The 23,120-nt window shown below is 37.5% G+C and overlaps 10 protein-coding genes across 10 annotated transcripts; 2 read left to right on the top strand and 8 right to left on the bottom strand.

Moving 5' to 3' along the window:
• Positions 1–91: 91 nt before the first annotated feature.
• On the bottom strand, positions 92–1,428 carry BDF20DRAFT_811924 (uncharacterized protein; the record flags this gene model as incomplete). The annotated part of the gene is made up of 6 exons (XM_053076736.1): positions 92–267; positions 343–612; positions 672–718; positions 795–900; positions 1,060–1,220; positions 1,292–1,428. Coding segments are annotated over 6 exons (897 nt in total), but the record flags the coding sequence as incomplete, so codon positions are not given.
• Positions 1,158–2,383, bottom strand: BDF20DRAFT_86566 (uncharacterized protein). Its single transcript, XM_053080808.1, has 4 exons — positions 2,166–2,383; positions 1,903–2,083; positions 1,292–1,769; positions 1,158–1,220 (listed from the first exon to the last, which is right to left on the bottom strand). The coding sequence occupies exons 1-3, from the start codon at positions 2,273–2,275 to the stop codon at positions 1,575–1,577; spliced, it is 486 nt and encodes a 161-aa protein (XP_052941353.1). The 5' UTR covers positions 2,276–2,383; the 3' UTR covers positions 1,158–1,220; positions 1,292–1,574.
• Positions 2,384–2,401: 18 nt separating this feature from the next.
• On the top strand, positions 2,402–4,529 carry BDF20DRAFT_848193 (peptidyl-prolyl cis-trans isomerase-like 2). The gene is made up of 4 exons (XM_053079852.1): positions 2,402–3,497; positions 3,577–3,666; positions 3,735–3,886; positions 3,965–4,529. The coding sequence occupies exons 1-4, from the start codon at positions 2,550–2,552 to the stop codon at positions 4,455–4,457; spliced, it is 1,683 nt and encodes a 560-aa protein (XP_052941352.1). The 5' UTR covers positions 2,402–2,549; the 3' UTR covers positions 4,458–4,529.
• Positions 4,530–10,284: 5,755 nt separating this feature from the next.
• On the bottom strand, positions 10,285–10,592 carry BDF20DRAFT_848183 (uncharacterized protein; the record flags this gene model as incomplete). Its single annotated transcript, XM_053079851.1, has 1 exon — positions 10,285–10,592. A coding segment is annotated over exon 1 (226 nt), but the record flags the coding sequence as incomplete, so codon positions are not given.
• Positions 10,593–10,686: 94 nt separating this feature from the next.
• BDF20DRAFT_810951 (uncharacterized protein) lies at positions 10,687–11,367 on the bottom strand (the record flags this gene model as incomplete). The annotated part of the gene is made up of 1 exon (XM_053076642.1): positions 10,687–11,367. One exon carries the CDS (start codon positions 11,365–11,367, stop codon positions 10,687–10,689), a length of 681 nt encoding a protein of 226 aa, XP_052941350.1.
• Positions 11,368–11,608: 241 nt separating this feature from the next.
• On the bottom strand, positions 11,609–12,377 carry BDF20DRAFT_798440 (uncharacterized protein; the record flags this gene model as incomplete). The annotated part of the gene is made up of 2 exons (XM_053076317.1): positions 11,609–11,860; positions 11,928–12,377. Coding segments are annotated over 2 exons (702 nt in total), but the record flags the coding sequence as incomplete, so codon positions are not given.
• Positions 12,378–12,543: 166 nt separating this feature from the next.
• Positions 12,544–12,913, bottom strand: BDF20DRAFT_848165 (uncharacterized protein; the record flags this gene model as incomplete). Its single annotated transcript, XM_053079850.1, has 2 exons — positions 12,833–12,913; positions 12,544–12,760 (listed from the first exon to the last, which is right to left on the bottom strand). Coding segments are annotated over exons 1-2 (174 nt in total), but the record flags the coding sequence as incomplete, so codon positions are not given.
• Positions 12,900–13,109, bottom strand: BDF20DRAFT_848164 (uncharacterized protein; the record flags this gene model as incomplete). Its single annotated transcript, XM_053079849.1, has 1 exon — positions 12,900–13,109. A coding segment is annotated over one exon (156 nt), but the record flags the coding sequence as incomplete, so codon positions are not given.
• Positions 13,110–16,042: 2,933 nt separating this feature from the next.
• On the top strand, positions 16,043–18,780 carry BDF20DRAFT_86444 (ATP-NAD kinase-like domain-containing protein). The gene is made up of 6 exons (XM_053080730.1): positions 16,043–16,242; positions 16,327–16,465; positions 16,540–16,684; positions 16,748–17,428; positions 17,515–17,704; positions 17,775–18,780. Exons 1-6 carry the CDS (start codon positions 16,104–16,106, stop codon positions 18,395–18,397), a joined length of 1,917 nt encoding a protein of 638 aa, XP_052941346.1. The 5' UTR covers positions 16,043–16,103; the 3' UTR covers positions 18,398–18,780.
• On the bottom strand, positions 18,711–21,501 carry BDF20DRAFT_86448 (kinase-like domain-containing protein). The gene is made up of 4 exons (XM_053080736.1): positions 21,122–21,501; positions 20,754–21,044; positions 20,409–20,637; positions 18,711–20,329 (listed from the first exon to the last, which is right to left on the bottom strand). The coding sequence occupies exons 1-4, from the start codon at positions 21,404–21,406 to the stop codon at positions 18,867–18,869; spliced, it is 2,268 nt and encodes a 755-aa protein (XP_052941345.1). The 5' UTR covers positions 21,407–21,501; the 3' UTR covers positions 18,711–18,866.
• Positions 21,502–23,120: the final 1,619 nt, after the last annotated feature.

The raw sequence follows: 23,120 nt of genomic DNA, 5'->3' as shown, positions 1-23,120 counted from the left end.
GAGGCTGGATTGAACGGCTGTAAAGAAAGCATATCAAATGCAAGTAACGACTATCATTTTGGATTCATGTAAGTGATCCGCTTCCCCCGCATTATCCGACTTTAACTTTGTTCAATCTTACCCCTAGTGAATGGCCAAATATAGATACCTTGCCCTGTTCCAGGAACTCAGGATTCCGATCGATGAAGAGTTTAAAGACTCGGTTGATTTCGGTCGAGATGATCTGGGTCATCATTTCACGATATCGTGGCGTCATATACAAAGGGACTATTCATATGAACCAATGTATACATTAATTTTCGCAAAGAGTTTTACACTGAATTTGTAACGTTCGCTCCTTACTATCCATTAGGACGTCAGAGACCACTGTCCTTAAATTAGGAACACCATCCAATGTCAGTTCATCCAATGTAGGACGACCATCTTCTGTTCCGACCGTACCTAGATCAGCTTCTGTCCCTTCTTCTTCATCATCTGCTGCCATACCGAATTTGATGTCCTGTCTCCACATGATGGGTAATACTTGGATACCGTTGGGTTTATTCGGTGTGGATGTTGTAGATATCGCTGCATTATAAACTGTTTTAATCGTTTTCCTCATTACATTTACATCTGTGACAATAAATAAATTAAGATTTTTGTACATTCTATTTGAATCCTGTCTTTCTTACCGTGGACAAATGTTTGTCCTGTTCTTTCTGTCATTTTTTGACCAATGCTAATGAGTTGAAAGTAGTTTCAACAGATATTCAATACAACGGAAACACATTTAAACATATATGTCAGATAGTTACCCATGGATAACAAACATAAGATGATCGATCTTTCTGACTTCTTCCTCACTATACTCATTCTCATAATCGTTAACTTCATTCTCTTCTAACTGATGTTTTTCGTTTTCTTTAAGGTGAGCGGTCGCTGCTTCTCCATCATCATCATCAGAGGATGCTGAGGACGACACTTGAGTCTGCGTGTTTAGTCCAGTAGAAGATTGAACATGAGTAGGTTCCTCCCCAGAGGGTGTATTTGGTAAAGACGAAGATGATCCTGACGATGAACGCTGGTGATGACTCTTTTTCTTTGATAGCTTTGTAATGGACTTTTTGGAGATATATTCTTCCACAGCCGGGTATCCTCTAACCAATTTCGTTCCTCTCACATTTTGTTTGCTTGTAAAGCGGGTGATAATGCTCTGTGCAAACTTACTGCTTGTACTGTTACTATATGAAAAAAAAAATAAAGGTTTTTAAGCTGTCTAAAGTATTACCTTTTTATCGTTTAAAATACTTACGATAATAAATGGGCTGCGTCTTTGCTAGTGTATACAACATATTGACCCAAGTAAGGCCCCAATAAATTCCAATGCTTGTCTAATGGTTGCTTTGTTATTTCTTCTAATTTCCCTTCTGACTCTGTGGTATTCGCAGTTGGTGTATCATCTGATGAAGCAACGTTACTTGTGCCTGATGCTGTAACGTTGTTACTCAGATAAGGCTTATGCTTGCTATATTTACAGATTCAGTAAGCCCAGGTCAACACGAGAGGCGCAGTAGCAATTTCAAGTGTATACTTTACTAGTAGCCCAATTCAAGTTGCTCAGCAAGGCTTTCCTCACAGGGTATCCAGCCATCTGACTGCATAAACCAAGTCGCTCTTCTCACTTCGTATGTCGGTCCTTCCCAATAAACTGGGCTGATGGTACGTTCAGTAACATCTACCTCAAATAAGTGGTCTTCATTGACGGGAACTTTGGCTCTTACGTCATGGTCCTATTATGTCATTGTCGTTGTTACATCCAATGTCAAAGTGACAAAGTCAGGTCGAGTATAAAATAAACATACTGGCAAACAGGAGGAAACAGACAATTCACGCTCCTCCATTGATGAAGTTAATATTACTCACTTGATAAGCTTTTTCAAGTGCTATTGAATCTCGTTTGGAAAAAGCTACCCATTTTGAAGCCGTTGAAGATGTTGTTTTGTTGTGTAGTTTAGGTGACGAGGAGCTTTTGCGTAATGATGGATTACTCTTTGCTCGCCTTATAGAGACTGGATCAATGATTGGATTGTCAATGGCATGAAACCTAAAGATAATGTTAATCAAGAATAGATGAAGAGTTATTAACAAACAGTTTTATAGTGGCATTTGTTTCCTTATCGCTTTACCAGCGTGGTATCAAAGGAGGCACGTCAAGATCGGGTATCAAATTAATAGGTCGAGGATTACGTCTTCCTTTAGCTGCTATATCCCTCTGTTTCGAGTCTGGCTCTAACATGGAGTATTTCAAATGAACGAGGCGTAGTGTATAAATGGGACTACGGCTTGTAATAGAGGATAATTAAAGAAGAACTGAGAAAAAAGTAAAAGAGGAAAGGGAAGAATTCATTTTCCAGAAAATTTATACACAACCAAGACAAATGAAATGCAAAAAAAAAAAGCAGCGACAGAGAGCGACACACAGCATGAAAATGTTACCGTCACAGTTGTGAATTAATAAAAAAAGAAATCTAACCCAAACTCTTTCTTATCTACTTTTCTTTTTGTAAAAGATGGGTAAATGGACTGACAAGTTGTACATTACACATTCGGAATGGAGCGGTGAAGTGGGTCAGCATTCCGCTGCAGGAGGTATCACAGGGAAACGTACTTCTTCAGGTTTCAAAAAGTTACCATTCTACTGCTGCTCACTGTCTCTACAACCGTTTGAACATCCCGTTTGTACACCTGACGGCATTATATTTGACCTTGTCAATATTATTCCTTATATTAAGCAGTACGGAACGAATCCTGTCACAGGCGAGAAACTAGAAACGAAACAGCTGATAAAACTGAAATTTTTTAAAAATGATAAAGACGAGTACTACTGTCCGGTTACTTACAAAGTGTTTACCGATCACACCACGATCGCTGCAATTAAAACCACCGGCAACGTCTACGCCTACGATACCATTGAAAAGTTGAATATCAAAGCGAAACATTGGAAAGATTTACTGACAGACGAAAGTTTTACGAGAAAGGATATCATCATGCTGCAGGATCCTCATAATTTAGAAAAGCGAGACATGTCCAATTTTGATTATCTGAAAATGAACAAAAAAGTCATCAATAAAAAGGAAGAATTGGAGAAGCAAAAGACAAGTTATCATATCAATGTGGAAGGCATGGGAAATGCAAAAAAGGTATTTGAAGCGTTAGAGGCAAAGAATAAGCAACAAGAAGAACCAACGACAGCAGAAGAAGGCGACAGTAACAATAATAAACCAGTCATACCTGTATCCTTTCATCAGAAGAAAAAAGCTTTGCCTTACAATGCAGCACATTATACAACCGGCGAAGCGGCAGAGTCATTTACATCAACAGCAATGGGAGCTTATACGCAGGCTACAAGAGCATTAATTGATGAGGATGAATTCATGTATAAAAAGATCAAGTCGAAATCATACGCTAGAATTAACACAAATTATGGCAATATCAACATTGAGCTATTTAGCGACAAAGTAAAGTGTGATGGTGGACCTCTTGAATATTTATGTTTAATAAGCCTTTAATTGCTAACTTGCTAACTTTTCGATATAGGTACCACGAACATGTCATAATTTTGTTCAACTCGCAAAGAGTGGTTATTACAATGGTGTCATCTTTCATAGAAATATAAAAAATTTTATGGTGAGTCCACTCTTTACTGAACGAAAAAATCATAATTATGCAAAGTCGTTGACGCTTCACGCCTTTAGATTCAAGGAGGCGATCCAACTGGCACTGGGAGAGGAGGCGAATCCATTTGGAAACGTGATTTTCCTGATGAGATCAAGAGTACATTAAAACATGATGCAAGAGGTGTACTGAGCATGGCTAATAAAGGAAAGGATACCAACAGCTCACAATTGTACGTGGAAAGCAGCATTGAGGTCAATGAACTATTCTTGAACATCAGCTTATTCATTTTTTTTTCTTTCTTGATTAGCTTTATTACCTATTGCCCTACTCCAGAATTAGATGGAAAGCATACTGTTTTTGGTAAGGTGGTTGGTGGTATGGACGTCTTGAGGAAACTTGAAGCTGTTCCTGTTGATAAAAATGACAGGCCTGAGAGGGAAATAGTGATGAAGCAAGTTGAAGTATTTGTCGATCCATTCGCAGAATATCAAGCAAGATTGAAGAGGAAGTTAGAGCATGAAGCAAATAAAGACAGAGAAGATGAGGAAGAGAGGAGGAAACGAGAAAAAGAGGAAAAGATGGGCTGGTTTGGTCCTAGTGTGCCAAAGAGCAGTACGACTGAAGGAAGCCCAACAGGACCTTCAATCGGCAAGTATTTGAAAGCTTCAGCCTCTGAGCAGCAAAAGAAAAGAAAAACCGACTCTTCTTCTTCTTCTTCACCGGTTAAAGAAGATTTAGTAATCAAGAAACCGAAAACTGCGTCAGCAAAATCTACCTACGGCAATTTTGATAATTTCTGATAATATTCGGTTCTTTTTCTTTTCTTTTTTTTTTAATTAAGCAATCAATAAACATTTGATCGAGATATACCGATTAAACCATAAAGTTTTTCTTTTTCATTACTGCTGTTGAGAAACCGTATTTCGTGCTACGAATTTGAACCGCAATAATTTTTTCTTACAGACCACAAACCTTGAAGGTGACCTCACAAAGACCTGTTCAACTTTAACAACAAAAGTTATATAAGGAGTAGCTCTGAAATAGTTCTTTATAAACCATACCGTTCAGGAACATCCTCCTTTATTAGGTCAGATCCACCGTTATACTATCTCTGTTTATTGTATAGACTTTTTTTTTTTTTTTTTTTTTTTTTTTGTAGGGCAAAATACGAATTGCTATAATATAATAGTTTTGGTATGCCATTGTTGTATGAGCTTATTACTAGAAGCAATCTGAAGTAAAAAAATGTATACTACCCATATCATTGTTGCTCAACCGATCAATCCAAACATTCTTTTAACTACTTCATCTTGTCCACTATGTGATATCTTCTAGCTAATACTAGCATCAGTATTTAACTCCAGTCTTTGTCTTTCTTTGTCAACAATATTTAAGGGTAAAGCGTAAATCCTATCCGTAAAGCAGCACTCCACAGTCAGACGAAAAGCAAATATTGAAAGGGCATCCAAAAGATTCCATAATCAATAAAGAAGTATTCTCTTACCTTCGCTCCTGTTAGTCATTTGCATCAGGAATACAGTATTTTGTTAATCATTTAGAAGCATAGTGAAAAACTGACCCTCGCTTAATCAACTACTTATAAATTTGATTGCCTGGTCCTTGCATTTTTGATTGCGTTTAGGCCTCGGTTTGGGCCTCCATAAAAATGCATAAAAATGGTACTTTTCCTCCAGTTTAAGAGCTTCTACAGTTTTATAACATATATAAATATATTTTCTTAAATTAGATTGAAATGTATAGGCTGGCTTGAACGCCACCCCAAGATGCTCGCAAGCACCTTTTTTTTTGCCATAACCGGTCCACCAACCGCCTCATAATGAAGCGACTACGAGAATATAATGTGAAACCGCCGTTGCTCTCACATCTCTTGGGCCAAGTACTCATAGATTCTACAGTGTAACTTCATTTTACATCAATAGATTGCGGGCAGGCTCTTCTATAGCTACCAACGACCCAGATAAGCATTAGAAACATCACTACTACGACGATTGATCAACAATACCCTTTGGCGTTATTATTCTGCTTCAACGTTTAGGCTTTATCCTAACACGCAAATACAACAAGTAGCAGATATAGGGGTAGCTCCCAAACGAATGTTCAATCTGTTTTGGTCCCTTCCTTTGTTTCTTCAGGCTCGTGAACTAAGCTATCGCAATCATGATACCGACACGTTTGACCATTCCACAACTAGTTGCCCTCCACGCTGGCTGATATGGCAAGAAGGCCTCGCGGCATATTTCCCGTCCTTCTGCTTTAATCCTCAAAGCATCTCTGCCTCTCTACGATTACACCCGCCACCATCACTACCATCGTCTGAACAAGCTCAATTTTTCACCGTCTGCTTTAGTTTCCATTGGATTATCTGAACGTCATTCTTCCGAATGATATTCCATGACATTCCTTTTCATCCCCCATCCGTCTTTAGTAAAGCACACAATATTATTTCCTTGAGCCTGTTTTCCTCGCAGCTCTTGCGGGAAGCGGCTGCCTTACATTAATTATCCATCATAGAAATTGTCTTTTCCTCTCTATGTCCCACCCCTCAGCGATGTTTGACTAATTTATTAACTTTAAATAAGATAATCTACAAATGTATTTTTTTTATTTTTTTTTTTTTTTTTTTTTTTTGTAGATTATAAATTTTCGAGTGTATGTGATTGGCAGAGTTCCCTTCTACATCTTGGTATATGGCAGTGATCTATTGAGTTGTCGGCTAAAAGATCCTTGCTCAGAACAAGGCTAGATGCGGTGTTAAATACTCTGTGAACAAGTAACTGGATTAACGCTTGAATAATGAGATTTATTAGACGTAAGAATACAAGATATTGTTATCAGAAGAACAGAATCAAAAAACTACTGAACAGCACGACTATGGATTAGTGACTAAGATTCATACGTGCTACGTCTGAAACGCAGCCAACGAGACAGATGGTTAAATACTTTGATTTTCTTTTATTAGAATACGGCTTTCAAGTTCCTTCTCCAGGATCTCTGTCTTCAATGCTTCAATGGACCTCTTGAGGTTTATTTTCTAAGCAGCTTTTTCATCAGCAGTGGCAGCAGCAAGACATGTGCATAATTTTTTCCTTCTTGGGACATCGTCATCAGCCGGAGGCTAAAAATGTTTTTAGTATAATGTAATACAGCTTATTCACGTGTTTGAGTAGCATAACTTACGTAAGACACAACTTGTCCAAAGGACAAAGCCGGCTTTATCTCAAACGAGAAAAAAGGGCAAAAGATATTCTTGTTTACTTCATACGTATTGTAAAATTTGCCAGCCTGGGTACTGTCCTCGAAATGAAGATGGGTATACCTGTAATCTAGTTGAAAGTTAATTCCAAGTTTTTACACAGCCTTTTTCGCTTTTTTTTTACGCACCCCCTTTCTTGATCTTTGAAAACGTGGAGAACTTTAACTGTCGAACATTGGTTGATTCTATCCTTTACATCTGTTCGACTTAAGTTCAACAAATCTTCTCCTTGGATGAAGACGTGGCATTCCCGTTTCCAACAAGAACTACAAATATCTTCCATGTTGCCGTTGATGGAAAAAAATAGGAAGTTTTGCGTTTTGGCGTGGAGTTGAACCATTCATGCCCACCAAACGTATTCCTTGGACGTAAATGTGACACTCCCGTTCCCTTAACACGTTAGAAGTAGTAGTCCGTGGAATAACTGATGGTTGAATATTCATATTGATTTTGCTGTCAATTTATCTTGAATTAAATATAAGATTGTTATATGAAAGAAAGAGTATTTACAAAAAAGTGTCTTCGACACTTATTTATCTATTTTATTATAACCTCTGCACATTCAAACTGGTTCTATCGGGATCTGAATGTTTTTATAGTGATCTATAAAACTTCCTTCTATCTTGATTATAGTCATAAAAAATCCTAAACTCTACCGGATAACTACTAGTATGTAAAACTTTGTGGGAAAAGGCACACACTTTTATTCAAGTAATAGAATCTTAACACTTTATATTAGGTGGAAGGTGGCACTCATTCTTAATAACCTCCCACAAGCTTCATAACCACTAAGCCATCTACTGTTCTACTGGCAATTAATCTACTATTATCACGCTTTTGAAAATTTACAAGTATAACCACCGCCTGCTACTACTATATCTCAAAATTGAGCTGACCTTTTGCCACGCGCGGAATTCCTTCTGACAAACTAAATTGTAAACGTCTGCGCCCCGTCCTCGTCTTAGAAAAGATCGGTAGTCGAGCCTTTAGACTGGCATTGCCTACAGCAATAAAATTTCACCCAGCCTTTCATGTTCCTTGCTCACACCAGCCCGCTGCAAGGACATTACAGGATGTCTAATCATCGGCAATCCACCTGTAATAGTAGCTAACGAAGAGAATACGAAGTAAAAGAAATCTTAGGCAACAAAAATATTCGAAAGAGATTCCAGTACCTAGTCAAATGGAAAAACTACCGTAATCCGGCTGAAAATACTACGAAGATGCCGGGTAGCTCAAGAATGCTCCAGACCTCGTCAAAGCTTTTCATCAACGTTATTCAGATAAAACTTCTCCTCGCCCTGTTTGCCCTTTGAGAGAGAGGTAATGTAATGAGTCGATTGCTTCTTTATTAGAGAGGCTTCACTTGGTAAACATATAAACACGGTCACCCTTTCAATCATAATATCTTAGTCTTTATTATCTTGATGGAACTTTTGTTCAGAGCTAGAAGTAGCACCAACCTCCCATCGCGTTTATCTTGAGTGATTCTTCTGTCAACTAATAGATCACTGCCCTTTACGCTTGTCAACCTTTATGGACAATTGTTAGTCGAAGGAACTGTTAAGCTTCACCCTTTTCTTCAAAGATACCTCAACGGATCATCTGTCCCCAAGAATACTCTAGTTACAGTTTTGGAAGTTGCCCTTCACAATCAATTGAACCAAAAGCTCACTTTGGCGTGATTATTCTGCGCCAACCTTTAGCTTACACCATACCCAGAAGCGCCACCAAGTTCAAGCTCTACGCCTAATGTCTAAATGGTTATTTAACTTGCCTTGATCATTACGTTTGTTTCTTCCCGCCCGAGATCTAGGATACCGAACCATTATGAAAAGACTTCCATGTATGATGGTTTTACAAGTGCCATCTCTTCAACTACATGTCGACTATGTCATAATGAATCCGATATCTTTGAGCATTTCGTAACCGGCTGTTCCTACAGATGGGAGGTACGGCAAGAAATCTTAGCTGTTCCATCAAGATCTTCCACTATCAAAGATATTCAGGCTGCTCTTGTATTAGACGTCATTCCCGCTTTCACTTCCTTTGAGCAAATAAAGTTTCTCGTCATATGTTTTGGTACACATTGGATAATTTGGACATCATTCTTTCGAATGATCTATTATAATATTCCTTTTTATTCCTCTAACGGTCATCCGTAATGCTCAACATGTCATTTCTGTCAGTCTGTCTTCTGCGCAGTTATTGCGGGAAGTAAAAGCATACAAAAGTATTGAGCCAAAAAACCAATGGAAACCGACGACTTAGCCATTTAGTACGGTGAATTAGAAACACTTGTCGGCATGCCACAGCCAAGTTTTCACATAGACATTAGTATTTCGTGCCAGCATGATTGGAAAATGGCGAGCGTGGTCTAAAGTAGGTACGCCTGCAAGTGTCAAAGTCAGAACACAGCGAAGGATAAATGTCAGCATTATCGGTTGTACATGGCCAGAGGGGTACATAAGTGACCAACCTTTCTAATGCGCAAGTGCTGCACGAACCCTAAAGCTTTCACAAAGGTCAACCCTTTCAAGGCAGGCGACCTTGGAAATTCTGTAGAAGCAGTATTCTGTTGAGCCTCACTTATTTCTGATGATTGTAAAGGTTGGATTAGGCTAGCTGAAGCTTACTGGGACAGATGCATGCAAAAAAGAAATCGGTTTGAGATTGCTTCGTAAAGAGTCTCAATCTAACAATTGATCTGTCCAAAAAATTTCCTCTGATCAGTACGAACATTTTCTTTCAAAGAGTCTGAATTTGAACCGAAATATGATATAAATAGGGCCCCCTTTGAGGGTTTATCAATTCCATCACATATTTTGACCTCCTGATACGTAGTTCATCTGTATACATAAGGCTCTCCTTCAAAGAAAACGATTTTGCAGGTTTTCCCACAAGTCACAGATTGATTTTGAAGTTTTTGAATATAAATAGGGCTCTTTTTTTTTCAAAGGGTTGGGTTCTTCATCTTTTATTCCTCTTTGCGGGGTTTACATCCTTTATTCCTCCTTGCGGGGTTTACATCCTTTATTACAGTATTTTAACTAATATTTTAGATGAAATACATTTTTTTTTGGACGATTAATATTTTCATTTTAGATGAGTTGCAATTGTGTTGTAGACCAAAATATAAACCGTTTAAACAATGATTCAAATTCCAAAAACTTGTTAGCAGTGCGAAACAAAAAAAAAAAAAAAGAAAAAAAAAACCGTACTATTCCTCACCTGTAATGATCTAAATCCTTGAAATACAAGGAAAACCGTGTTTATTACGGCGATTATTTCTTCTTCTTCGCTGGCTTGAAAATGTCGGGTCTTCCCGCTCCAGACCAAACTGCTTGGGATATAGTCATCATGTTGATAGCGGCGTTAATGTCTCTCTGCCATAGCTTTAGACATTGCTTGCAATGAAGAACGCCGGTACCCTTGAATCCAGGGGTATTAACAATTTGCATATCATCATAGAAACAGAGGCTGCATGTTTTAGAGGTTTTGAATTCATCGATTGTGACAACAATCAATTGACCTTCAGCTTCACGTTTCTTCAGAGTTGCAAAAAGTTTACCGACAACACCACATCTTTGCCCTTTCAATTTTACTACATCTTTTCCAAACATTCCAGCACCAAAGACAATCAATGGTACCCTTCTAGGGAATCCTGAGTACTTATCAGCCTTCCACTTCTTGTCACTTCTAAAAATTATCAATCAGCGCGTAAGCTAAACGATGAACATGTAATTCATTGATACTCACTTGATTGGCGGCTGTTTGTCAACATTCTTTCCTTTCTTCTTCTTCTTCTTCTGCTGTTTTTTCCTCTTCCTTGCCTTGCTTCTCTTTTTGCGATTGTACTTGGCCGTTCCATGAGTCAACATGTTGGCCATAGTTTCGGGTGCTCTTTGCCTTCCTTGGTACAACGTAAACCGGTCCTTTGCTGTTTCATGTCCATAAAAACTAAAGAGAGCGTCTAAGTTATTGAGCATATAACTGGTGAACGCCTCATATACTCCTAGACGAGAGGTCTTTGACGAGGGGATTTGACTTTCTACTAGACCTATTCCTGTAACAGCTTTTATACTGTTCAATTTCTTACAATATTTCGTTGACCCTGCCATATGATAGTATTCGGATGTAGTGCATCTTCGCACTTGTCTGTTATATTCAAGGCCAATAGCAGCAGTAAAAACAGACTTTCTTCCGGGATCCAGGGTAATAGGTAAATAAGTATTGTCAACTTCATCCAGAGAGAAATCATCAAGAGTGAGGTCAAATTTTTGGAACGAGGCACCATGGCCAGATTGTTGTCTTTTATAAAAAAGAAAGTCAACTGAAAACCCATCTGTTCTGACAATATTACCAAAGAGCTCTTTGTTATCACCATTCGGTGTTAGTTCAGAGATACTACAAGTGCCCAAGAAGTTAAAGCTCATACATTATACTCGACTGTATACCGTATTAACTGTATGCTTACCTTTTGTACCGGAGTTTCTTGAAATCAAAGACATGGAAAAACAGCTCTAATTGGCTTTGGTAATTGCGGGGTAAAGAACGTTTCACAAAAGAAGACAGAGCGTTCACGCTCAAGGTAATGAACCTCCATTGAACGGAAACCTTTGGCAGTAAGGATAGCAATTTTGGAAGAGGACGTCGTCGTACGTCAAATGGTTTATGATCATCGTGTTCGCTCTCAAATTCTGCGTTCAAAGATAACAAAAAGGGTACGAAAGACCCAGGATCAGCAGATAATGTCTTCATGTTCACTTTCTTCCCCAGCTTCTTCTTCCAAGGTTCACAAAAGGTTTGGATCTTTGCTTTTATATCTTTGGTAAGGTAGTCATCAGTTGGCCATTTAGGTTTTCCTTGGCATATCTCTTGATAGCAGAAATCACTTGTGACCTTTTTGACAAGCTTCCAAGGCATACACTACGCAAGATGAGAGCTTTTTTTAAAATTCATGTAAGACCCCAAGTAATATTGAGTTGCAACTTACCACAAATGCCGTTTGTATTTTATATATCAAAAAATAGAGAAGTTTCTCCTCAAAATTTTCCACTATACTGTTCGTATAGGAAGTAGCAATTTCGGTGCATGCTTCTGTAATGGCTTGACTAAGTCCAGGAAAGAGCTTGACAGGGAAGACAATCTTAGGGTAAGTCGTTTTAAAAGAATCAAACGAGCTCAATAATTGTTCTGATACCATCCTACTATTTGTTGGTCTTTGTCCATTCATCAGTTGTATCATAGAGTACCAGAAATTTTGTGTAAAGATACATTTAATACACTTTGGCTCAGCAAGAGTGGCATTTTTCAAGACGTAATAATTCACGAAGAGCTTGGCTCTAAGAACCAAGTTGCGGATAACAGAACAAGCTTCAACAACTTTTGACTTGAATGTGTTGCGATAGTCACCAAAAACGCAGTTATCAAGAGGCAACCTTCTTGTAAACGCCTTGTAATTACTTCCCAAATGATGTTGAAAGACCTCTGCCTTTGATAATACATGTTGAGGACACAGAGGAGAACGCACCGATTTATGTCCTGGTTGCTTGCATTTGGTACAACACGCATTGTCTTTATCCGGTTCTTCATTATTCTCTTTCCTTGCTTTCTTCTTTTCCTTCTTGATTTCAAAGTTCTGTTTGCGTTTTCTGCCTATCGAACCAACTATAGGTACAGTGAGGTCGCTTACTAACGATGAATTTACCAACTTTTGAAGCCACATGAGGTGCTTACCTTGATCTGCAGTTTCTGTCTCATACAATTGACATTTAAAGTATTGTTGGGTGTAATGACCCCCTTTACCGCAATCAATACACGTTACATCTAACAGTACACGATGATTAATCTCTACGTATATATATGATCAGGTATATAGGCTTTCAAAAGGCAAGTTACCATTAACAGCACTTGATTTTTTCTTTTCAAAAATTTGCTTTTTCTTTTCATAAATTATTGTTTTGAACATGGGTCATAGTATGTATCTTAAAAACGTGAAATAAAAGTGAAAGAGACAACATTTGACTCTAAGAGAGCAATATATTTTATAGTGCTTATCTTTGAAAGTCACCCATGAACGCATACAAAAACATTGACAACAGTTAATATAACCATCCCATTCCGCTATGGTATCTGTTATACTATGACCATCAGCCCTCTATCAATGGTTTGATGTCAATCAATTCAAAGTTAACTTTTTTTGGAATTCTTGTCCAAAAAAGGCACCAACGAATATCTTGTTGGTCTCGGAACACATCGTCATTTAGTAAAAAAGTTGTCAAGCTTTTTGTAGTTTGTCCTATTGCAAGATAACATCAATAAAACCATTATTGGCGACTTTCTTACTGATAGAGACTAATTTCTAGGGTTCGATTGTATGTCATCCTTAATGCTGCTTGAATATCACTGAATAATTGAGTATCCAAATATCCAAATACTATGGACTTTTCTAAAAATATTTTTTACTAAATCTAAAATTAAAATGTATATTGTCCATTAAAAATTGTAAATCGTCTAAAATATAAGGTAAAATACTGTATTGCAATATTTTTTATTCCTCCTTGTGGGGTTTACTTGCAAAGAAAAAAAGAAAATGAAAAATCTGTTATAAAGCTGTACATGCTGCCAATAATATATCCTCAACCAAGGAAAGATAAAAAACTTGACTCGTAACAATTACTGAACACTTTTAAATGATCCTTGAGATGAGACCACATCAAAACATTAACTTCTTGGTTGTAAATCAAAGCATTTCCTTTTCTCTACAGAGATTCTAATTTATTGACGGCACTGGTTTCTTTAATTGTGCGTTTTCATTTTCAATTGTCAAGAAGTCTTATAAAGAAGTTCTTCAGCTCACTCCATATCTTTATGAATGTCACTAGATCTACAATACGAGATGAACGGAAAAACTAAAGAATACACATGCACATGCACATGGTACTGCTTAAATCGGAATTGAAGCCTGACAAAGATTTGGTTTCCTTTGTAAGTTCAATGCTCGTGTGAACTGCTTTAATGAACAATAAAAACTACAGTTATGAATAGAAGAAAATAGGGATTAAGTTTATGTGTGCCGTATATTATAAACAACTTGAGAAGGATATTTCAGTGCACAAAGCTGATAATTGAAAATGTATCAGTACTTGTTCTTGTATATCGTAATAAGAGAAACTGAGATACGTTTCTGCACAGTCCAAATAGAACAATTTTGGGCCTGTTGTATTCGTGAGAGTTTATATTCAAAAGAGATACATCAAATAATTGTTGATACTAGCAATTAAGATGCCCAGTTATCTTTTGAACAATTTGCACGCTATTCTGTTAACCGTTTCGCTGACTGTCTTGCAGGCTATCTTATCTAATAAATAGTTACATATGCAACATCTTTTTTCTTTCTTTGAAAGGCACGACACTATTTTTCCTTATACATCCTTTTGTCCTAATTGTGCGACACTCTTCTCTGAAAATATATGACACTTTATTTTATTCATCGTAAATAATTATAAAGTCTTCCTGAATTCCTTGCGAAGCTATTTCAGTGATATCGAATTGGTGCATGAAGCACAACATAAACTACTTACAATCAAGCAAGGTGATTGTCCTGCCTCTGACTATGTGATCAAATTCCAGAATTAAGCTCTCATTTCTCAAGTCAAGGAACCTGCCCTTACAAAACGAATTGGTTATCAAAGACCTACTTGAATGTTTAACACCGTACAATCAATAAGGTTATCTCTTTTGATAACAAGTTTCGCGAACAGATTCGTTTTCCAAAAACTGGTTTGTTTAACTCCCAACGCTCGTTTCAACAATCGTCAACCATCCCATTTAACTCGACGTCAACAACAGTCATTTGCCCTACAACATAACCATGATGTATGGTCGTCAACTTTCTTTTGAAGAGAAACTTCGTCGAATCAACAACAAATCTATGCTTATATTGTGGTGGTGAAGACAATCATGCCTATAAATGCCCCCAAGAAGTTTAGGAACCTGCGTCCCTCTTCTGCCTCCTCTTCAGATATCAGATAGTCATAAGCTTGCCCACGCCGCTATCTTTACTTACCAGGAATTTCATCGGGTTCAATGTCGAGAGAACGAACGATGTTGAGTGATAATTCAAAAAGTCCATCAAACTATCTGTTTGTCGTGTGCAGTTGCAACTTTTTTGATCATCGCAAACACTTCATCCAATGAACATCTCATCGCTGATGTTCGCCTCTGCCAACCCCCAAAACACCTTGACTTTGTTGTTAAGTAGACTCTGATGCTATGTCAAACTTTATGAATAAGGATTTCGCTACCTCCAACGGGTTTACACTCATTGAAAAGACAAGCCCCGTAAATGTGATCACTGTTGACCCCCCCCCCCTATTAGCTCTGGTACGATAACACATGAGGTCCTTACTTCGATCTGTATGGACCCTCATACAAAAATACTTACGCTTGATATTACATCTTTTGGCCAGTATCCAATCATTTTCGGTATTCCATGGCTACAGAAGCATGACCCTGAGATAGTTTGATCTCACCATGCCATAGTCTTCAATTCGCAGCAATGCATTTAAGACTGTCTACCAAAAGCTCATAGCAACTCAAAAATCAGTACTTTCAATATATATATAAATCCTGAACTTTCCAGTAAAACTACCGGTCATTCATCCGCTTATTCTGACCCGCCTACTGCAAATATTGACATTAAACTTGTGTTTGATATCATGATTCATATACAAGATTATTTTTTTTGTAGATTATTTTATTTAAGAATAATAAATTAGTCACACATCGCTGAGGGGTGGGACATGGAGAGTAAAAGACAAGTTCTATGATGGATAATTAATCTAAGGCAGCCGCTTCCCGAAAGAGCTGCGAGGAAGACAGATTCAAAAAAATAACATTGTGGGCTTTACTAATGACGGATGGGGATGAAAAGGAATGTCATGGAATATCATAACGGTTTATCTTTTCGTCAACAACACAATTGAAATTCGTCTAACATCTAACATATTAGTTAAAACTATAAATTTGGGCCTCTAAAACTTGTCCCTGACGGATCTTAAATAAAAAAAAAAACTTCCCCACTTTTTTTTCATTGTTTATCAAAATTTTTTCTTTTTGCTTATTACGGCCTACATTACGAAGCTTTTCACTACCGTTTTTTTTGAATATGGATATCTCTGAAAAGGGCCTATCAAACGTGGAGACTATGAGCCTCGAAGCAAAAAGGCAAGTACAATTACAAACAACGTACGCAGCTCGGCTCTCAGATACGGCAGAAGTCGTTCGTGAAGTCTCGAAGAAAATAGGTATTTTAGGATTGTTGGATAGCAAAAATTGACCCAAATTCGTTGCTAACACATATATTCTATTGAAATCGAATAAAATTATAGGAAAGACAAAAGTTAAGTGGGATAACCCAAAGACAGTGATGGTCATTACAAAACCTGGCGATCTTTCGTTGGTGCACATGACGAGAGATCTCGCACTCTGGTTTATAACTACTTCCAAAGCCTGTCAGGGTGTCAAAGTGTAAGTTACATTTTCAATAACAGACACTATAATAGAGTTCAATTATCGATGCCTTTTCATATCTCAAATTATAGTTATGTTGATGAGAAATTGAAAACCGCAAAGAGTTTCAAATATGAGCGAATCTTGGATGTCTTTCCGCAAACCAAAGAAAGACTCGGCTTCTGGAATCCGGAATTGTGTGCTACTCAACCCAAGATGTTTGATTTTATAGTGACAGTAAGGGAATAAGTCAATCCTTCAGAATGTCTAAAAAGTGTAAATCTGAGATTGATGTGATAGTTAGGTGGTGACGGGACTGTTCTCTTTGCTTCATGGCTATTCCAAAACTATGTACCACCTGTCATTCCATTCAATTTGGGTTCTCTGGGATTTTTGACACCGTTTGATTTCGACAAATTTGAACTATATCTGACAAGAATCATGGAGAGTGGGATGCGAGTCAACCTTAGGGGAAGATTGACATGTACAGTGTACAGACGAGTCAATCAACTAGACAGCTCAACAGACAGTGGGCAGAAAAGTACAAATCATTCAATTAAATTGCGTAATGTTTTACGTAATCCTATCACAGGAAAGATCAAGATAGGCGATTGGTGTGCATCAAGGCCTTTGACAGACAATAATAAACAACAGGAACAAAAAGAAGGAGAGTCGATAAACCATTCACTGAAGAAATTTGGGGAGGTAGATGGAGAAGATTTTGGCACAGAGGAAGATGAAGCTTTCCTTTTCGATGAAGTAGATGAAAAAGACATCAGTGAATTTGAGGAAAAACGCCAAATACCATGCTTCACTACCATCCCGGTAGAAAAGCACCAAGTAATAAACGACCTAGTTGTTGACCGAGGTCCCAGTCCATACATGAGCTTGTTAGAATTATTTGGCGATAACAAACATCTAACAACTGTTCAAGCTGACGGTTTAGCAATATCAACGCCTACGGGAAGCACAGCATATTCTGTAAGTTAAATGATTATTGTGTACGAACATGAATTTCGAACGCTTGAGCATGGCCTAATGTTTTGTTCGCAACGGAAAAAAAAAAGTTATCAGCGAACGGCTCCTTGACACATCCTGAGATTCATGCAACTTTAATTACGCCAATATGTCCACATACGTTGTCGTTCAGACCTACATTGGTTCCTGATTCAATGGAGCTTCGCATTTGCGTCCCGTTCAACTCAAGAAATACTGCTTGGGTCAGTTTTGACGGAAGAGGGAGAATCGAACTGAAGCGTAAATGCAAAATATCATCGTTTATCTGTGCTACTTACATCTAACTAATGTCTTTGTGACCTTTCTAAAGAGGGTGATCATGTAAAAGTGACAGCCTCAAGATATTCTTTTCCAACTGTCTGCAAAGCAGACCAGGCAACAGATTGGTTCAACTCACTACAAAAGTGTTTACATTGGAACAAACGAGACCGACAAAAATCATTTGCTATAGTGGAATCCAATCGAGGCGCACTAAGATCACCAACAACCAGCAGGAACAATGGCTCTTCATCCTCATTATCTAAAGGCAGCAGCCTGAATCGACAAGAATATTTCTCGTCGAAAAATACAAGAAATGGGTCTTCTTCGCCACCGTTTGTAGGCACTATCAATACGTCCAATGCCAATAAGCAACAAGAAAAAAATCATTCCATCGATTCAGCTTCCTCTCAAGGCTCTACAGTTGTGGACAGTAGTGGAATCGCGCCTACAGACGAAGTGTTTGCTATGTTTATTGAGGATGATTACCGTTCATCATCCAGTGGTAGAACCCAACAAGACGGGCATCCAACAGTTGAAAGTAGTTTTACAATCTTCTACGAGTCCGATGATGAGTCTCCTGAAGAATTTGGCTTCAATGGATGGACTGATGCAGAAATTATTGAAGCTCGTAGAAATACTAAGCAAGTGGCAGGAAGCATGCTTAATCAATAGGCTTTGTTTGCTATGCCAACGTAGACGTCTAATATACAGTTGTTCCTTCATCGTAAGTTTATTTATTTATTTTTTCTTTTTTGTAACAGATACTCCCCGTTTTTATATACGGACTACACATATACCACAGAAGACGTTAGTGATTCTTACATTTTAATTCAAGTTGTCACTTTTGCTTTCAAAACTTATGTCACCTAAAATAAGCTTTTTTATTGACTGACTGATTGCACTCTTCCATAAAAAAAGGTTATTTGTATGCATTTAGTGTATCAAGGGACATGCCTGATGCATTTATTAATAAGTTCAAATTACACATAAAATGCTATCACTAGCTTTATAATACATATTCATTGCATAGGAAGGAAAAATGAGACTATAATAATGAATGATTTGATATGCTACGTTTACATCATGCTTAAAAGAAATTACAATAATACAATGTGAAGAATCATGAACTGTTATATCATGACTACTTACTATAACCACTGAATTTACCGTCTAATACCATAACACCAGTTACCCAGCCACTAGCAATTTTGAAAACTGTTGTTGAACCTTGCTGCTTAGAGAATCTCAAACTGATTTTATCCAATCTTTTTTTATAGTTAGCTTCGATCGTAATAGTGAACAAAGCCATACCTTCTTTCTGCTTTCTTTTCTGACTCTGTTGATGATGATGCTGAAGGTCAAAAGGTGAAATAACTGTTTCTTCCATTGAATGTCGTGGTTTGCTACGACCAAAAAAAGACGTTGTCATTGAGGACGTTAAGTGTGATAATAGCGGTAATGAAAGTCGCTTGTAAGATCTCGAAGTGGGATCATCTGTTAGTAACCCTCCAATGTTTGTTCCAAGGCTGCTTGTCTGACTTTGTTTACGGCTTTGTCTGGATGTTGATGATGTAGTTTGCTGCTGAGTGTTGTTGGTATTAGCGATTGGGCATGCGGGTGAAGAGGGTGAGGTCGGTGTGGAGGGCGCGTTCAATGTGGTAGCGGATGAAGTACTGTTGGACTTTTTAGACGCACTTCTCAAAGTCAACACACATTGAAGTGTAGTAGATGTATCATGCATATAAGTAATTCCCATCAACTGACATGTCTGTTTTAACAAAGCCATCACTTCACGGAGGTGTTTCTTATTGGAGTCTGCATTAAAGATGGTGGTAGTGGCCAAAGCAGAGTCATCAATGATACTGCTGGAGATAGATGAAGTGCTGATAGAAGAAGAGAGGGAAGGCGGACGAGAACCTTGGGAATAATTTTTTAGCTGTATATTGGAGAAGTGAAAATGATAAACCTGGTCTTTGGCGATACGATGAACAACTTCAGAAATAGATCTACTATTATTGTTATTGTCTTTCTTTATTTGCTGAGGGTTGAGTGCTGATAAAAATAATTTGAGACCAGATGACCGAAGCTCCCAGCGGTCTGCAGGTTTGATGCCTAAACGTCGAGCACGCGATCTTACAGACTGCAACAATTCGGATCTAAGTGACTCTACGCTTTCCATTTGCCCTGCTGCATTTTTGGTCATGTTCATCATTTGGCACGGCTCTGTCTTTGAAGTGTAATAAATAGAAGGATTGAGAGGGTGATATATAATGGTTTTTTTCACCTTATGCATATTGGTATTTGAGTCTTGCTCATCCCGCAAAAACTGTCTACGCGTCCTTTCATCTCGATTTCCTGCTTTTTCATAATTATCAGCAGCCACCATGGCTTCTTCAAACAATGTTTTGGGGGCATTTGATATAGGACATGGAAGCTCTCCAAAGTTCGTTAACCATGGATCGTCTTTCAAAGCTTGGCGTACTGTCATCCTTTTCCGTTTATCTACTTGAAGACATTTCCGAATGGTTGTTTGTAGCTCTGGACTTAATGTGCTTGGCATCGGGAAGTTGCCTTTGCATACATCGCTTTTCAACTCTCCCACAGCTACGGAGAAAAAAAGAAGATTTTCAATGTGAATAAAATGCACTTATATATATTGAGGGAGGGCTTCATTGAGATTTACTATGAGCATGAGCGAATGGTTCAAACCCTGCTGTCATACGAAACAATGTGATTCCAAGACACCAACAGTCGACTTCAGGGCCATAATATTTCTGGCCCGTGATGATTTCAGGACTGTAATATAACATTGAGCCACATATCGTCCGCAATCGCTGCAAGCCATATCGATTACCTAAGCCAAAATCAGCCAATTTAACTGAACCATCTGGTGTGATTAAAATATTTGGAGTCTAATTGTATGATATGCATGCAAGAGATAAGACGAACAAAGAGTAGATCAGTATAGAGTATTCATAACATAGATTTTGTAGATGATGTATATTTTTCAATAACAACTACAACATACCTTCAAATCTCTGTGAACAACCCAATTTCTGTGGCAATAATCAACTGCAGTAACTAATTGCCGAAATAAATGTCGGGCTTCATGTTCATCTAAAGCGCCATCCTTCTTTTTCTGGAGATATTCGTCTAAATTAAATCCAGGAACATATTCCATAACCAAGTAAAGTGAATCGCAACTTTCGAACGTTTCATACAATTTCACTATAGAGTCATGCTGAATTAACTCCATAATGGTGATCTCTCGTACCAATCTCGACATGACTCTGTAATCGTGAGCCTGTTTGTCTATAATCTATTATTATTTTGTCTCTGAGTCAATTTTTATTGTTTCCTTGTTTCGTACAGAAACTGTTCTCCTGAACTATTTACCTTGATAGCCACTTGTTGCTTCGTTTCTAAATGATGTGCTAATAACACTCTACTAAACTTTCCATTGCCTAACGGCCTCAGGAATTCATAAGGACCTATACCATTTAATTGACTGTCCTGATTATTGGCAATAAGTGTTGAAGTCGTATTTGCTGTGGATCGCCGTTCTACTGAAGGTTTTCGCTTATGTTTTGTTAATGTATCTTTTTCTATCAAAGTTATCTTTTTCTGTACAAGCTTGTCGGCTGCGGCTGATTTATTTTTTTTGCTGAATAGTAAAGTCATCCTCCTTCCTTTTTAGACTTCAATATATGTCCAAGTTACAGATAATGTGGCAGAAGCGATACTTATACGAATAAGTATTATAAGTGTGGTAACGGTGGTTATGGTAATGAAAGAAGGTTCAGAAAGGCAGAAAGAGCAGAGAAAGGGGGAAAAAAAAGAAGAAGGTTTGTGATGTTTATATACAGATTTGGTCAAAAATGAATATAGTCTTTCTGATGATTCAAACAAAAGGAGGTAAGTTTCATACATGAACAATATGCAACGCAGTTACAAAACGTGATAAATAAACAATGTTGATCCGTCCGGCATTTTATGTACGGTTTTTTTTTTTTACTATGAAAAGACGTTCTTTTACTGCTATTTTAACTGTATAAACGATCTTCAATTCTTCAATCTCTAAATAATTTTCTTGGATCAGCAGCCATTTAAACGTGCTTTTGATGTCGATGGTGATTTACGAAGGAGTCAAAACTATAAACGATATCTTCTTTTTCTTGCAAAATACAATAATCAAACAAGTTCATACAAGTTACAAACTTAAAAGACTTTTGACTTAATTCAAATTTTTCAGCTTTCCATTTCACGATTATATCATTTGAACAGTTTTCTTGATTGATTTTTGTGGATGTGGTAAAACACTTTAAAAACTCAACGGTGCGAATCAGTTGGCATATGTGAATAACCAAATTTAAGCTTTTTTTTTTTTCTCGAGATTGCACACGATTTGATTATTCGTTGTTCATCCGTTAATCCAGGCAAAACTATTGTGTAAAGTACTAACTCCTTATATTATCTCTCCTCTAATATGCTAGGCCATTTATGTATGTGAGTTTGGAGAACCCAACAGAATGTGAGGTTTTTGGCTTGTTTTGAGAGTACCGAATAAGTCGAAGTCTATTATTTGTTTCGGTTACAAAATCTGCATGTAATACAGGCTGGCTCTTTTTCGCGTTTTCGCTTTCGATCAACAATTTGAAGTGCGCTACTTTTAAGGAACAATAAAATTGATAGACCGTCTACATTTAGACCTATCACTTTACATTATATACAAGCATGGTATGTCTTCATCAGTTTCGAAATATGCATGCACTCGACTTCATAACACAACCTTTTGAACATGTATGAATAAGGTGTGGCAAAAAATGATAGGCAACTTTCTCCTTCTTTGATATTATAGACTCCTCTTTGAAGATATGTGTCAAGAACATTGGAATCAAACAATCCCTTATTTATTATTCAAAATTCTCCTTAAACAGATCGCGTGTATGTTTAAGCAGGTGCTTTAAATTTATGATACCTGTTGAGACGTTATGTATATTATACGTTTAATGATTCTTTAGCAAAGATAATGCTTCAACATTTATTTTGAAAAGTATTTTTAATTCATCCCATATAAGTAACTATCTTATTGCGATTTTGCTTAATGGACATATCAACGAACAATGTATCCCGACTAATTCCATCCGCTGCCATCAACTGTTACGTGCAAAAATACGCCACTTTATTAGAAATGGATTAAGTAAATAATAGTACAATCGTCGAAACGGATCATTATTGCCCTTTTCGATTCGCTCTATTGCTGTTATAGGTAAAGAAAGTTAAAGTTTATGTAAATTGTTCTTAGTATTCAAACTATATTGCTCAATTAGCAGCCCATTGATGGGCTTCTGGAATATTCGACGTATATGCATTAACGCACCCTGATGTACCTGGT

This window comes from Mycotypha africana, assembly GCF_025528875.1.
Source record: "Mycotypha africana strain NRRL 2978 chromosome Unknown BDF20scaffold_1, whole genome shotgun sequence".
Taxonomy (NCBI): Eukaryota; Fungi; Mucoromycota; class Mucoromycetes; order Mucorales; family Mycotyphaceae; genus Mycotypha; species Mycotypha africana.
Note: the sequence above shows the minus strand (reverse complement) of the source record. Positions and strands in the feature narration are given on the sequence as shown.

What these genes read in the sequence shown, in the direction of transcription:
- BDF20DRAFT_86566 (XM_053080808.1), bottom strand. Translation starts at nt 2,275, where the DNA reads ATGTTAGAGCCAGACTCGAAACAGAGGGATATAGCAGCTAAAGGAAGA. An exon ending in CCTCCTTTGATACCACGCTG is followed by an intron (nt 2,084 to 2,165) that starts GTAAAGCGATAA and finishes CATTATCTTTAG; the next exon opens with GTTTCATGCCATTGACAATC. An exon ending in CACTTGAAAAAGCTTATCAA is followed by an intron (nt 1,770 to 1,902) that starts GTGAGTAATATT and finishes ATGACATAATAG; the next exon opens with GACCATGACGTAAGAGCCAA.
- BDF20DRAFT_86448 (XM_053080736.1), bottom strand. Translation starts at nt 21,406, where the DNA reads ATGACTTTACTATTCAGCAAAAAAAATAAATCAGCCGCAGCCGACAAG. An exon ending in AGCAACAAGTGGCTATCAAG is followed by an intron (nt 21,045 to 21,121) that starts GTAAATAGTTCA and finishes AAATAATAATAG; the next exon opens with ATTATAGACAAACAGGCTCA. An exon ending in TTGTTCACAGAGATTTGAAG is followed by an intron (nt 20,638 to 20,753) that starts GTATGTTGTAGT and finishes TCATACAATTAG; the next exon opens with ACTCCAAATATTTTAATCAC.
- BDF20DRAFT_86444 (XM_053080730.1), top strand. Translation starts at nt 16,104, where the DNA reads ATGGATATCTCTGAAAAGGGCCTATCAAACGTGGAGACTATGAGCCTC. An exon ending in GCCTGTCAGGGTGTCAAAGT is followed by an intron (nt 16,466 to 16,539) that starts GTAAGTTACATT and finishes CTCAAATTATAG; the next exon opens with TTATGTTGATGAGAAATTGA. An exon ending in AGGGAGAATCGAACTGAAGC is followed by an intron (nt 17,705 to 17,774) that starts GTAAATGCAAAA and finishes ACCTTTCTAAAG; the next exon opens with AGGGTGATCATGTAAAAGTG.
- BDF20DRAFT_848193 (XM_053079852.1), top strand. Translation starts at nt 2,550, where the DNA reads ATGGGTAAATGGACTGACAAGTTGTACATTACACATTCGGAATGGAGC. An exon ending in TTGAGCTATTTAGCGACAAA is followed by an intron (nt 3,498 to 3,576) that starts GTAAAGTGTGAT and finishes TTTTCGATATAG; the next exon opens with GTACCACGAACATGTCATAA. An exon ending in GATACCAACAGCTCACAATT is followed by an intron (nt 3,887 to 3,964) that starts GTACGTGGAAAG and finishes TTTCTTGATTAG; the next exon opens with CTTTATTACCTATTGCCCTA.